This window comes from Pinus tabuliformis, chromosome 9 (assembly GCF_031772625.1).
Source record: "Pinus tabuliformis cultivar Carrire ecotype Pingquan chromosome 9, CPIR1, whole genome shotgun sequence".
NCBI classification, from domain to species: domain Eukaryota; kingdom Viridiplantae; phylum Streptophyta; class Pinopsida; order Pinales; family Pinaceae; genus Pinus; species Pinus tabuliformis.
The window spans coordinates 1,225,140,145-1,225,154,468 of NC_142307.1; the positions used below are offsets into that span (position 1 = coordinate 1,225,140,145).

The 14,324-nt window shown below is 41.5% G+C and overlaps 1 protein-coding gene across 1 annotated transcript in view; it reads left to right on the forward strand.

The window, feature by feature from the left end:
• Window positions 1-14,324, forward strand: part of RUS5 (root UVB sensitive protein (Protein of unknown function, DUF647)) — a 236,285-nt gene that overhangs the window by 177,462 nt on the left and 44,499 nt on the right. Inside the window, exons 9-12 of the mRNA XM_089443645.1 lie at window positions 1,365-1,424; window positions 1,594-1,707; window positions 1,858-1,918; window positions 2,053-2,171. Coding sequence (XP_089299771.1) covers window positions 1,365-1,424; window positions 1,594-1,707; window positions 1,858-1,918; window positions 2,053-2,171 — 354 coding nt within the window. The remainder of the gene's footprint in view (window positions 1-1,364; window positions 1,425-1,593; window positions 1,708-1,857; window positions 1,919-2,052; window positions 2,172-14,324) is intronic.

Consider the following 14,324-nt stretch of genomic DNA (forward strand, 5'->3'; position numbering starts at 1 on the left):
TTGACTTGAGAATGTGTTGCTCTTAATATGCTCGTAATGTGCTATCAATTCCTTTGTAAAAATGGAGCGAGATACAATAGATTTTTTTTTCTTTTCACGAAGCCGTTGATCCCATACAAAGTAATCCTATTCTAAATACATGAATTCCATATTTACCTTTTGTAAGGTTGCCACTTGGTGTAGATCATAGTATTGCTCCATCTGAGATATCCATGTTATAGGATCATTACTATCAAACTAACTCATATTGATCTTTTGAATGAAGTAGTTCCTTGGTGCTGACTTGAAGCCCTAATGATGTGGATCTTAGATTGGAAAACCCTGATTCTGTTTCTGTGATTCAATATTTGTGCTCTCCAATTGTGATAGAATATTCTCCATATGTGATTGAGTTTCAACACAAATGTTCTCCTTATTTTCATGATTTCTTTGGATCTCCGAATCTTGTTTAGGAATTCTCTCAGAGAAAAGCTTTTTGATATATTTTACTGACGCTTACACCTATGGAAACTGACTTTCCAACTTGGATACGTAGTACTAGACAACTATTTCTTCATCAGCGATGGATGTGCTTTCCAGAGGTTTAAGTTTGAAGTAATTTTTGAAGCACCCTTAGGAGCCATGTGTGTAAATAATAGTGCTTTTCTTTTTCCTCTTTATCACAAATTTTGAATCACCAAAAATTGATCTTCCATTCAAAATTTATGCCAATTGTAAGCTACGTACTGTTCAAAATGCTAATTTGTAAACTATATAGATGGCTGACATTTGTCCTGATATATCTTTAATATTTGAGCCCTTGTTAATCTGAAATTTTGCATTGTAGTACTCTGATATTTCTTCTCTACAATTCCATGGTTCTGACCAAAATTAGATGTTCAAAGCAAAAGTTATAGTAATTTTCCCAAAACTTGCTGATTTTTGGCCACTTCCCAAGAGTGAACTTGAATACAATGCACTTTCACTGCGAATCCTCCTTTTACAATGAATAAAATCCAAGAAAAGATATGATAATCCTAAGACTAGGTCTCCTTGGTATATATCCTATATATAGGAGACAAATGTACAATTATAATGAAAGGGTACAATGAAATGTTTTAGCCTACATAATAATATAACAATAGAAATGTGATAACTCAATATCTAGGGCTTAATAAGGGGTTTTAGGGTTAACATGGGGTTTGATTGCAAGTAATCTTTCCAGCTTAAGAATATCAAAGGTTTACGGATATTAGCAAAATGTCTAGAAATATTAATTTTGTTGACATTCTTCATGTCCTTTTCTACCTAAACATATTCTTTAGAAACCCTCTCTTTGTTTTGACAGCTGACTCACTATGTACATTTGTCTTATTATTTTTCAGGAAGAAGTCTGGGAAGTTGGCGGACAGCTTATCGGTCTTTCTCTTGGTGTGATTATTCTTGTAAGTACTTTAACAGTCTTTCACTGCTGGAGTGTCTTGCACAGTGGAAATGTCGACAATGATGACTTTTCTCTGATTATGTTGTTATTTCAGTGTCAATACTCAGAATGTTTTACATTGGCAATAGTTGGCTGGACAGGCTTGACAAACTGTTGAAAAAGCAATGCAGGCTTCTCCTCAGCTGCTAACCTCATACCAGGAGGTTGCTTTAACATGGATGAGTCTGCGATTGTTGCACCTTTGGCTACGTTATCAAACCCTTGCAGTTCTGAGATTTTCTACAGTAAGTCGTGGAGAAATTTTTCTTCTTAAACTGCGGGCTGCATATAGGCTTCCTTGGTTTGAAACTTTGATGTCTAAAACTTACTTGCAAACTTGTGCTAGGGTTTCATTTTTTGTCTTTGTGATAGTGCGTAGCATCTCTGTTCTGCAGATAAATCTCAAACGTGCACGTCTCTTGGTTGAGCGTCATGTCTCAGGCTTTCCTATTCCTGGTAAAGAAAGATATTGTATTTTCTTCAATTTTGTACATTTTCTGAAAATTACTTTAATTATTCTAATCTTATCTCTCTATTATCTATAACTTTCCATGGATGTATGTTCATCTAACTTGCAATTTAAGTGGCAGGTGCTGATGACTGCAACAGACAGGAAAATATCTTGATCTTTGAACAGTTATTAAGACCTCGTATCTATTTTGGTTGTTCTCTAGAAATGCTGATTGGGACAAAGATGTCAGGGAGTAAGGTACTTCACATGGACTAGACATTTCCAAATTCGTATCTCTGTAAGCCAGTTTCTCTACATGATAACTTATTCGCATCAAATGTTTGTTGCATTGAATCACTGATATTGTCCTCAAACATTATCAAGTTTACAGTCAAATTAGAGTTTGGCTTAGATCTGACCATATTTTTCAATACCCATTATGGTAAGCAGCCTTGACGTCTAATCTTAAGTCATTCCAAGATGTTTGGTTTTTAGTTCTTGGGGTTTTCTGTCACTACTAGAAGTAACATATCCCCTGGTGTGCCACATGTCATATTTCCATGTTGAATTTTTGACCCTGTTCCTTGTACTTGATTTTTCGTTCTCTGTACATCATAGTAAGGAAAAAAACCAGGTAATCTAGAGTATGTGTCAATTACAGGTGATTCAATAAAAAAACCATCAAACAGAGATTCCCTATACCCTTTATAGATGAAATGCCAGATTGGTTACGGGGGAAAATATATTTCCCTGAATAAGAACTGCACTCAGGATACTTTTAGATCTGTGTATGGTTAAAAGATGTGGAGAAAATCTGTTTAAAGGATACTACTAGATCTGTGTATGATTAACAGATATGGAGCAAACAATCTTCAGAACCCATGAAGCCTTGAAGGACATTTTGAATTTAATGTGATGTCAATCAACTTAACCAATGCACCAACAACATTCCGGGGAGCCATTGATGAAATACTCCAACCATACTTGAGGAAGTTTATGCTTGTCTTCTCGGATAATATCCTTATCCAAGTGAAACGTTTGAAAAAACACCTTAGGCACGTTGAGAAAGATTTTAAGACATTGGAAGAAAATCAAATTTATTCTAAGATGTCCAAGTGGACATTTGGGACAAGGAAATTTGAATATTTTGTTGAATTTTGGTAGCTGCAGTCGGTATTCCTTACAATACAAGTCAGCACTAAAGAAGATGAAAAAGAAGAAATTTAAAATTTGATTTTTGAATTTAAATTTTTCCTTCAAAAGTAAGGTCGGCTCCAAATTGTTTAGGTTGGCCCTGCCACATAGACACATCTATTTGGGCACCCCAAACTACTATATATTGGCACTCGACCTCCCTCACATGGATCAATTCGGATCTCATCAATCCATCTAATCTTCTGTTCACACGTGCCAAGGAGGAAGTCTTCTGAGGTTAAATCAAGCTTGTGGAGATCTGTTTGACCAGCATTGATCGAATTTTCTTAGGTAGGATTTGACCAAATTTCTGGGGAGGGTTGACCAGAGGTCTGAGGCAAGTTGACTGAGTTTCTGAGGCTGTTGCAGGAGGCCAAAATTTGGCCCTGTTGACCAGGATTTGACTAAATTTCTGAGGAAATTTGACCGCATGTCTGAGGCAGTTGGAGGAGGCTGAAATTCGGCACTGTTCACCAGATTTGACTGAATTTCAGAGGATCGCAGGATGCCAAAAAAGTGGTCTGTTTGACCAGGTTTGACCTATTGAATTTTGTGGTCAGTCTGACATTTTGACTGGGAAAAATAAGATTGTACTTTTGTTGAATTGAATAATTTCTCCTAAGAAAAGGTTGCTGGGTTTTTTTCCTTAGTTAGGGCTTTCCCCGGGTAAACAATTGTACATCTTGTGTCTGGCTGACTCTTCATGATTCTACTGCTATTATTTGTTTGCAATAGATATTTTCTATGCATAATTGCTTAATGATGAATGCGACACAATAAGAATTAGTTAAGAAATCATTGGATGTAATTATCAGTCTAGAAGATCATGAAAAATCAACATGTTATCAGAGGCTAGGTTGAAGAGCAACCTTGAAGAAGCCAAGTTTGAGAAAGCTTGTTTCAAGTTATTCTACTAGGGCTTGTTGGCATTAACCTCCTCATTTCAAGAGACCCAATCACACAAGAAACGTTAGACCGTCAAGAAGAAGGCTGCTCGAATTTTTTTGTCTGCTGTTGAAGGCTGAAGACGGACAAAATTCTGCAACAAGAGGTCAAGAAGGCCTTCGTCTAACTGCAGGTGGGCCAAGTGTTGATTTTTGGTAGCATTGGATGTGCTCTAGCCATTAAAATTGGTGGAGAGGCTAAGGCACATTAGATCTCCAATACCTAGAAATCATTTGGAGAAATTCCACCCGAGTGAAGAGATATTAAAATAATTAATATTTTTAATGGGCCCCTAAGTTTAAACTTAGGAAAATTAAAATATTAAATTGTATTAACATAAAATGGATGAGAAAGTTCTAAGAGATGAGGATCAAGCCAGATCTAATCTTAGCTCTTAATTAGGGACTTAATCTCGGTCGTTGAAATGTCAACAGGAAAAGTATAAGAGGAGGCTTGAGGGTCAGTTGGAGACACACCAAGAGAGATCAAGAATTCGATTTTCTGGGGCTGGGTTTGCTGAGGAAATTGAGTTAGAGATCAGTTGCAGTGAGGGGTAGTTCAACAAGGGATTTCGATCCAAGGTTGAAGAATACATATCAGAGAGGCAACAAAGTGCCGAAAGAGGCAGCGCAGAGCCTAGGAGGGCTGACGCAGAGGCTAAGGAGGCCAACGTAGAGGACGCAAAAGCCGAAGAGGTAGATGCAGAGGACGCAGAAAGCCACAGAAGCTAATGCAGACAACATAGAGGGCTGTAGAGGCTGACGCTGGGTTGAAGAGGCTGCGTTGAGGAGGTTCTGTGGGGCGAACTGAGATTAGATCAGCCAGGAGAGGGTGACGTAGTTCCAGAGAGGGTGACGCAGTTCTAGAGGAATGCTTGGAGCAACTTTCACTGTCCAGCACAAGGAACAGTGAGAGTCACTGTGGGATTGTTCATCCGGTTGCTGATTTGTTGGAATATCTGTCTCTGGATAGAGGTACTATTGTCGAGGATGTTCTCTGAAGGGTGAGCCATTTTTGGCACCCTAGTTGTATTCAGAAATCTACGTGATAATACAAACCCTCTATATGCTGCACTGGTTTTCCCAAATTGGGTTTTTCCGGGGACGATTGTCCAAAAATAATGGTGTCCCTTGTGTGATTGTCTCAATTTATTTCAGTGCATGAAATTAAATAACTTGTAAATGTAAAGAACAAGTAGGAGATAGTAAACCATAAATTGCAGTAGGGGTTTCTGATGTGTTAGATTGAGGAATTTTCTCATGGTATCAGAACGATTGTAGATCATAGGAGTCTGAAGGCACCAACTGGGAAATCTGAGAGTTTGCAGCAAAGAAGCAGCTGTCTCGAGAGACAGGGCTGTTCCAGAGCAAGAGACGCAGAAGGACAAGTGACGCAGAGGCTCACATAATGCCTGTGTCAGCATTCTGAGCCAGGGGAGGAAGACACAGTAGCTACGTCAACTATCCAGGTCAGCACAGAGGCAAATGGGAGGCAGATTAGACCTACGCAGTGCCTAGTCATCTTTCTCAGCTAGGAAGGATTGACGCTGTGGCCAGGAGGAGCTGATCCAACTCTCATTGTGATTGCACAGAGCCAAAAGGGCTCAGATTCTTCAGTTGCCGGGGCTAAGGGAGCTTTCAGATTTTTGATTTAAGGAGCTGGTGGGATGTTGTGTCTGTGAGTGCAAAACAGTGTCTAAGGAGACTGAACCAAGGTAGAGGGAAGCACTACCTCGACAGATTTCTAGCCAAGAAATTTAGATCCTGGTTGCAGTGGCAAAAGAGGATTGGAGAGGAGTGATACGACAATTGGCCGGAGGATTTCCGAGAGGGAAATCAGGACTCAGAGGGAGTCTAGAAAAGAGGAGTAGAGATGGCAATGAATGGCTTGCGGGATCATGATAGATTGGATGGGGCTTCCAATTTTGTCATTTGGAAGGCTAGGATCCTGGCAATCCTAGATAAACATCGCATCAAGGACTATGCCTTGAGAACTGTAGCTGTCCTAGTTGACCTTGATGCGAATGAGAAGTATGAAGAGGCCTAGGCGAAGGCGAAATGCATGATTCTAGACGGGGTCAAGGATCATGTAATACCACATATTGCTGAGAAGTCAATAACAAGGGAGATGTGGGAGGCCCTGACCACCTTATACCAGGGCTCTTCCGTGCAACAGAAGATGTTATTGGAGAATCAACTGAGGTCATATTAGATGCTGAAGGGAGAGGAGATAGATCACTTTCTTCTCAGGCTACAAGGGATTCGAGACCAACTTACTTCTATGGGGTCTACACTGAATCCAGAGTTCATGGTCAGGACTGCCCTAAATGCAATCTCTGAGGAGTGGGAGGCATTTGTCCAAAGCATTTTGAGCAGAGAAACTCTCCCCAGTTGGGAGGAGATGTGGGCAACTCTTCGATAGGAAGAGGTCAGGAGATTGACCAAGACGGGGAGTAGCAGCAAGCGAGCTCGAATCAAGAAAGAGGAGGAGGAGGATGTAGCTCTAGCATCTGCGGGACAACAGGGGGTTCAAAAGAGGAAGAAGGACATCTCCAAGGTCAAGTGCTTCAATTGTGGAGAGCTGGAACATTATGCATCTCAATGCCCCAGGAAGAAAGGCAAGGGAGAAGCTTCCGACTCAAAGGCAGCTCCAGCAAAGGCGGAGAAGGATGTCGAGACTGATGACGATTATGCCATGAGTGCTCATGCACCTCTAGAGAAGAGGTGGGGAGACATAAAGCTGTAGTTGACAAGACTACAGAAGTGGGGGCAGGATCCTTGAGGTGCCCAAAATCCTGGATCACATCTAGCTATGGGAGCCCTTAACGATACCGTCATGGTGACAGGTGTTGGGTGGAGCAAGGTGTGATGGAGCGACGAGGCAATGCTAGAGTGCAGAAGTCTGTAGTAGCACAGCAGAGGTTGTAGCAATGCGAGAGGCACAAAGATCTTTGTAGCAACGCAATAGCAGCAGAGGTAGCTTCAGCATCACGAGGCTTCCAGACTGACCAGGATGTCAGTATTTGGGTGAAGTCAATTACTTACTTCTCGGTAACTAAGTTGCAGTGTAGCAGTTAGTAGTGGCAGTGCTATGGGTAGCATCATGCAACATGTTGAGAGGGAGCTGCAATACAGATGTGGCAGTGGCAGTGGTAGTGTCATGGGCAACAGTATCGGAAGTAACAGTGCAGGGGATGTGAGGCAGTAGGCCAAGCATCAACACAGGTATTGATGCGGAAGATCAGTGTGATGTTTCTATGGTGAAACATTATTAGAGCACATTCCTCGCTAAGAGGGAGTGTTGATTTTTGGTAGCATCATATGTGCTCTAGCCATGAAATTTGGTGGGGAGGCTAAGGCAGCAAGGGCTCATGCAAGGCCACGCAGAGGCAACCATGTGTTGTGCAGAGCACCAGAGGGGCCAGCGTAGCTGATGTAGAGGCTCCCAGAGCTGACGCAGGCCAAGAAAGGCTGACGTAGGGCCAACGCGAGATAGAGAGTGGGTGACGCAGTCCAGATTGGGCAGACATTGGGGTTGCAGGAGCAGTTTTGTGCTAAGGAGCTGCCGGAAGGGTTTTAGCCAAGAGATTTCTCTCAAATTGTGAGGTATAGCTGCTATGGAAATTCTCTATTGGGTAGGCCAGTTTCGACACCCAGATTGTATTCTAATATTGCTTAATAAGAAAAACCCTCAGATAGCTGCACCGGTTTTCCCGCATTGGGTTTTTCTGGGGTCATTGGTCCAAAAATAATGGTGTCATGTGGTGTGTTTGTTCTTTTTTCTTTTAGTTGTTGATCTGTAATACGTTGAGCATGCACTGGTGTTTATTTTCAATATTTACTTTGTAAATAACTTGTTAAAGAAAAATTAGCAAGTACGTAGGAATAAATCAGAAAAAGTGCATGAAGAGTTTCTAAATTAAGTAAACTTAGAAACTTCAATAGGGTTGAGGTAGAAGGATAAGACCTATAAAAGGAGGTTCTCAATCCCTAAAATCCTTTTGAGAACTTGTATTCTAGAGTAGTCCTTGATAAATAGGCTTTGGTGAAGAATGGGACCACACGAGGCCAAGTGGACCCAACCCAGCTTAGGGGATAGATTTTGTCAATCAATGTTGCTCTTAACTTGGCCAAGGTGAGGGGAAAGGATCAAATAAGAATTTTCTTCCAAAGATATCAAATTGATCCTACTAGGTTCTAGCCTTGGGAACAACTAGGCAAAACTTGACCCTAGAGCTATGGCTTGGGGTATCCAGAGATTCCACCGTTGGAAATGCTTCAAATTTGGAGGAGAGTAAGGGGACCCACTAGTGCAACTGTATCAAGGAGATCGAAGTTTTCCTGTGGCTAGTTTCCTAGGAAATCGATGCCCTAGGTGACCTAATAGGGCTAGACCTAGGAAAAAGGGAAAGAGGTAGAAAAGAGTGTTAAAATGATCACCGAGGGACCAATGCCTGATTCACTTGGGGATATGGAGTCATGGATAATAGTGAGGAAGGATTTAGTTTCTTTTTCAAGGAGGCTCCAAAAGTCAACTTTGTCCAACGTTAGAGGAAAGAGAAGAAAAGTGACTTTTGAGCATTTATACTTCATACAAATGGTGTAAGCTTGTCAAGATAACATGATCTCTAGGACATTTCATTCATCTAATAATGGCCCATACAAAGAATAAGCTAAATAGACACATAATTCCACATTTTATACATGTAGCAATTAGCCCTAATCATAGCGAATTTCAAATATATGCAGCAACGAGAAAAATAGTGTTAAATTTTCACTTACAATGTTAGAGAGTATATGCAACCAACATCAAATTTGAAAATAAGAAGCTCCAAGATAGAAATAACCCAAATCTAAACATCAACATTCATCCATCATCCAAAAATAATCCTCCAAGGAAAAATGCAAAGTTCTCTAGAGCTAGAGAGATCCAAAGTTAATTAATGATACAAATGAATCCAACTAACTCCTATTTATACACTAATTACGAGTTCGATTTAGCTAATGGGCCTACATTAGCCCCTAAAAATAAAATAATTTGCAAATAACCTAACTGTGGTGACAAGCCCACCAAACTAGTTCACAAATGAAAAGGTAAGCCTCTCAAGAGGACAAATAATAATCTATACATGTCGTAGGGCCCTCTAAGAGACCTAATGAGGTCCATGGGTGCCACAATGAAGAATAAGACCCTCAAAAGCAGTGGATAAGGGGTTGGCCCCCCGTAATAATCTGCGGTGCTCCAAATGACTGTGGGGGCCCACAAGTGTCCTCATGAGTCTCGAAACAAGTTGAAGATGCTTGTAGGTTTGCCTCAAGGGCTAGGATGATAATGTAGGAGATGCCACATCATCGTAGAAGTCTTGGATCATCTGCCAAGTGTCTGTGTAGCTCTGGGGCTAGTTGGGCATGATGGATCAGGTGCATCCTCCTCGTCCAATAAGTGAACCAATTGCAATCTCTGAATGGCTGTGAGGATCCATGAAGTGCAATCTGTTGTTGTGGAGGCCCATGGCTCTCAATGCTCACCCTATATGTACCAATGTAGCCCTCTAGAGGATTAGGACCCCGTATAGGGAGACGAAACCCCAATTGGAAACCATCTGCAATCTTACATAAGATCCAATGTGTCCCCTAGGTTTCCAGTACAACAAGTCATTAGAGAATTCCAGCAAATGAGCTTACCTAAGCATGGATCACAAGTGGGAACTTCATAATGACCTGCCCTTCCATAATGGGCTTCAGGATGTGCCAATGTCTCCTAAACTCCCAATGGGGTTAACCAAGTACCCTATTAGGTAGTTTCCGCTTTTAAAGGGGATAATATAGTCAAGGTACATTCGTCAAAAGGTGGTGGCATGTGGTAGATAAGTGAATACGGTAGGGAATGAGAGGGGGCAACCTTGGGTCACATGTTGGGGCACAAGGGTAGCTAATATGAGGGAAGCCCACACTTGGGTTTATAAGGTGTAGGAGGGAGCATGTTGATTTGGGGTAGCATCGGATGTGCTCTAGGCCTCAAATTTTGTAGGGAGGCTTGGGCACATGTATTTCAAAGAACCCAGAAAGCGTTTTGGGAAATTCCACCTAGAGACGATTTTATTAAAATAATTAATATTTTTTAATGGGACCCTAAGTCTAAACCTAGGAAATTAAAAATATTAATGAGTATTAATCTAATTGTGGGTGTAACTTCTAGAAGAAGACGATGATCAAGCTGAAATGATCTTAGCCATTGATTAACTTCTAATCTGGGTTATTGAATGTCAACGAGAAGATTATTTAAGGGAGCTTGAGGGTTATTTGGACAATACACCGAGAGATCAAGAGATCGAATTACTGAAGTGAGAAGTTCTCAAGAGGAAGTTCTGATCGAGGAGATTTCTTGTAGTTGAGGGGCAGGGATAACATCCGGAGAGAGAGAGAGATTTTTTCACCTAGAGAATCATCAACAAAGAGAGGTAGAGAGTGATCCAACAACTCTCATGCAGAGGCTGAGGTAGGGCCACAAAGGGCCACTCAGAGGTAATGTAGAGGGTGAGAGAGAGTCCGAGATTTTGCTAGGCATAGTCAGTTTCAGAAGCCGGGAGCTGGGGTGTCATATCAAGAGGCTAAGAGTAGAGGCTCCGGGTAGCAAATCAATCAGCAAACTGGGTGACACAGTGCCTAGAGAGTTTGACACAGGGACTGCGTGAGGATTGCGTAGGGCAGTGTAGGGCCTGCCAGAGGCACTTCATCTAGTGTCCGGATCAGCTGGGATTTTCTCAATGATTGTGTGAGGTAATCTCACAAATCTTTTTGCCAATATTTCTCTCTGTAATTGAATAACCCGAGAGGGACTTTTGTCCAAAAATAACGGTGTCTATTGTGTTGTATTTTCTTTCTTGCTCAGTCTCTTGTTTCTGCATAATGTTTAATTAAGTGAAGGCTGCAGTGTATTTATTACGATATTTTCTGTAGGAAACTGCAAGTAATTTGTTAAAAGGAATTTAACATATAGGAGTAATATCATTAGTTGCTGTAGTAGGGATTCCGGTTGAGGAATTTTCACAGAGAAATCATGGTACATGAGGTGCCCTGGCCTTTGTTTTTCCACCCTTCTTTATATGCCATTTGCCTTTTTATGATTTTCTTTGATTAACTGCTCGGGGCTCAAAGGGTTAGAGCATGATGTATAAGATGTAGCAGTGAATTACCCCCCTTAAGGTGGGGCGGTTTATTGCCCACCAAGGGTTGGGACAATCACGGGTTCCTCTATGATGAGGAAGGTTCATAGAACCTGTTGGAACCAGGGTGATGGCCACAATGATAGGGTAGGGTTTCATGTAATGGTTTTTTCCCACATGCTAAATGTTTTTGTCCCGATTATCTTTTGCATTTTGTGGTACTTTTCTTCTGGAATGTGGCCATATATGCTTTTGACTTTATTTTTAGTTGCATCAACCTTCGGGCTTCTTTCCAAGCCATGACCCAAGGTGTGGGCAAGGGGAAGGGGTGAGCTGACCTTATGTGAACCTGATGGAGGAATGTGGACCTAGGTGGGAGAAATGATGGATGGAGTAATAATGAGTGGAAAGAGGGTAATGTAAGCGGATAAGGGATTGGGACCACACAACCAAAATCGAGGTTTCTCATGAAATACCATCCCTGAAACCTAGTGGTCAGTAAAAGAGATACCACGGGAGTAAAATCCAAGGTTAATTTCTAAAAGGGTTCTAGGGGACAGAAGCACAAACCTAGCCCATTCGTTCCGCCGAATCCCCCCATTAATCCATACCTAGAAGTGTCCATGATAACCAAATTACAAAACTCAATTTCAAAATGACAAGGCATACCTTTAGCTTTGGGAGGCCCACCTTCAAACATACGATCATGGCAGATGGGCGAGGGACCACATGGCCGGCTCAGGTGGCAGAGAAATGGCACAATTAGCTCGCTGATGGCTACAAGAGGCTGTTGATTGCCGGTTGAGAACCATCTTGGAGAAAAAATTTCTCGTAGGGATATTACCCACAAAATGGTGAGTAACAGGGTCCACATGGGACCAATTGGACCTGAGGTTAGCTCAAGGGGATAGGATTTAGCAACCAATGATATGCTTGACCTAATTAGGGAGGGGAAAGGGATCAAGGAATGAATTTTCAATGAAAGGAAATGCAAGGATCGCAGTGAGGTTTCTAGCTTAAGGGAAACTAAGGGCAAGAATTGGTCTTCGAGCTAGGGCTTGCAATATCTCAAGATCCCACCTCAGAATCTCATGAAATTTGGAGGGCGTCTTGAGGACACACCAACACAGTTATGGACCAAACATCGAAGTATTTGGATGGCTAGATTGTGAGATAATTGATGCCCTAGGTGACCTAGAGGACTAGACTTAGAGAAGGGGTGGGGGAGAAGGAAAATAGGTTTAAGGTGATCACCTTTGGGTGGACCAGTGCCAAATGCTTTGGGGAGATTGGAGTCAGGTAGAATTATGACTATAGAACTTTGAATTTTCAAGGTCAAGGAGGCTTCAAAGACAACTTCGCTTGGCACTAGGGCAGTAGTAAAAGCAACTTCAAAGACTTTATACTTCATTTTGCAAGATAGATGGCCTATCAAGATGAATTTCAGTAATGAAACATCCCTAGGAACATTAATTCATTATACATTGCCCATACATGAAGCATTTACTATCCAGAAACAAAATTTCCACAACTTCGCATAAGAGATGTAGCAAATAAGCCCTAGTATAGTGAAATCCCAACAACAATGTATGTGACAAAATTAGAAAGAAAGAATAGTATTGAAATCTACTTACATATATAAGAATATATCCAACCATGCAAAAACTCGCAATCAAGAACCTCCAAGACATGAAAATTATCAAAACATCAAAATTCATTCCATGCTCCAAAACTTCGTCCTCCAAGAAGGATAGCGAAAATCTCTAAAGAGATACAAGTTTCAAATCCAAGTGATGATGCTAAAATGAATTCACATTACTTGTATTTATACACTTCTAATGAGTTCGATTTAGCTAATTTGTCCTACATTAGCCCCTAAAATAAAATAATGTGCAAAATTACTAACTTTTGGTGACAAGCCCACCAAAGTACCTCATAAACAAAAGAATAAGCCTCTTAAGAGGTTGAATGATCAATAATACATATCGTTGGGCTCTCGAAGAAGCTTGATGAAGTCCATAAGTGCCATAATGATGAATAAGACTCCCAAAAGTAGTGGACAAGGGGTTGGCCCCTTGTTCTCCACAATTCCAAATAATAAACCCGTGGTGCACCCAATCGGTGTGAGGGCACACAAGTAATCTCATGGGTCTCCAAGTAGATCGAAGATGCCTGTAGACCTTATATAAGGGCTCAGATGATGGTTTAAGTGATGCCACATCAGCATACAAGTCTTAGGTTATTTGCTAAGCATCGTACAACTATGGGGTTGGCTGGGTATGGTGAACCAAGTGCATCTTCCTCGTCCACTAGGTGACTCTCGAGCAATCTATGAACATCTCTGGGGATCCATGGAGTGTTGTCTACTGCTGTGGAGGCCCATCATCCATGGCTCTCTACACACACCCTGTATGTGCCAATGTAGCCCTCTGGAGGGTTAGGACCCTATATAGGGAGATCAGACCCAAAATGGAGACCATCTGCGATCCTACATAAGATTCAATGCTTCCCTTAGCCTTCTAGTACAACAAGTCATTTAAGGAAATTGAGTTAAAAAGTTTACAAACGATGGATAACAAGTGGGCACTTCATAATGGCATGCCCTTCCATAGTGGGCTTTGGTATGTGCTAATGTCTCCAAGCTCCAAATGGGGTTAACCAAGTACCCTATTAGGTGGGTTCTACCTTTAAAGGGGATAGTATGTCCAAGGTACATCCTTCAAAGGGTGGTGGCATGTGCTACAAAGATGAATGGAGTAGCGAATGAAAGGGGCAACCCTCGGCCACATGTTGGGGTACAAGGGTAGCTAGAAAGAGGGAAGCCCACACTTGGGTATATAATGTATATGAAAGAGCAATTGTGGTGCATGAGGTGCCCCGACCTTGATTTTTCCACCCTTCTTTACAATCCTTTTGCCTTTTATGATTTTTTTTGATTAACTGCTCGGGGCTCAAGGAATAAGAGCATGATGTGTAAGGTATAGCAGTGGATACCCCTTTTAAGGTAGGGTGGTTCATTGTCTATCAGGGGTTGGGACAATCATGGGTTCCTGAATGATAAAAGAGGCTCATCTAGGGCCTATAGGAACTAGGATGATGGCCATGAT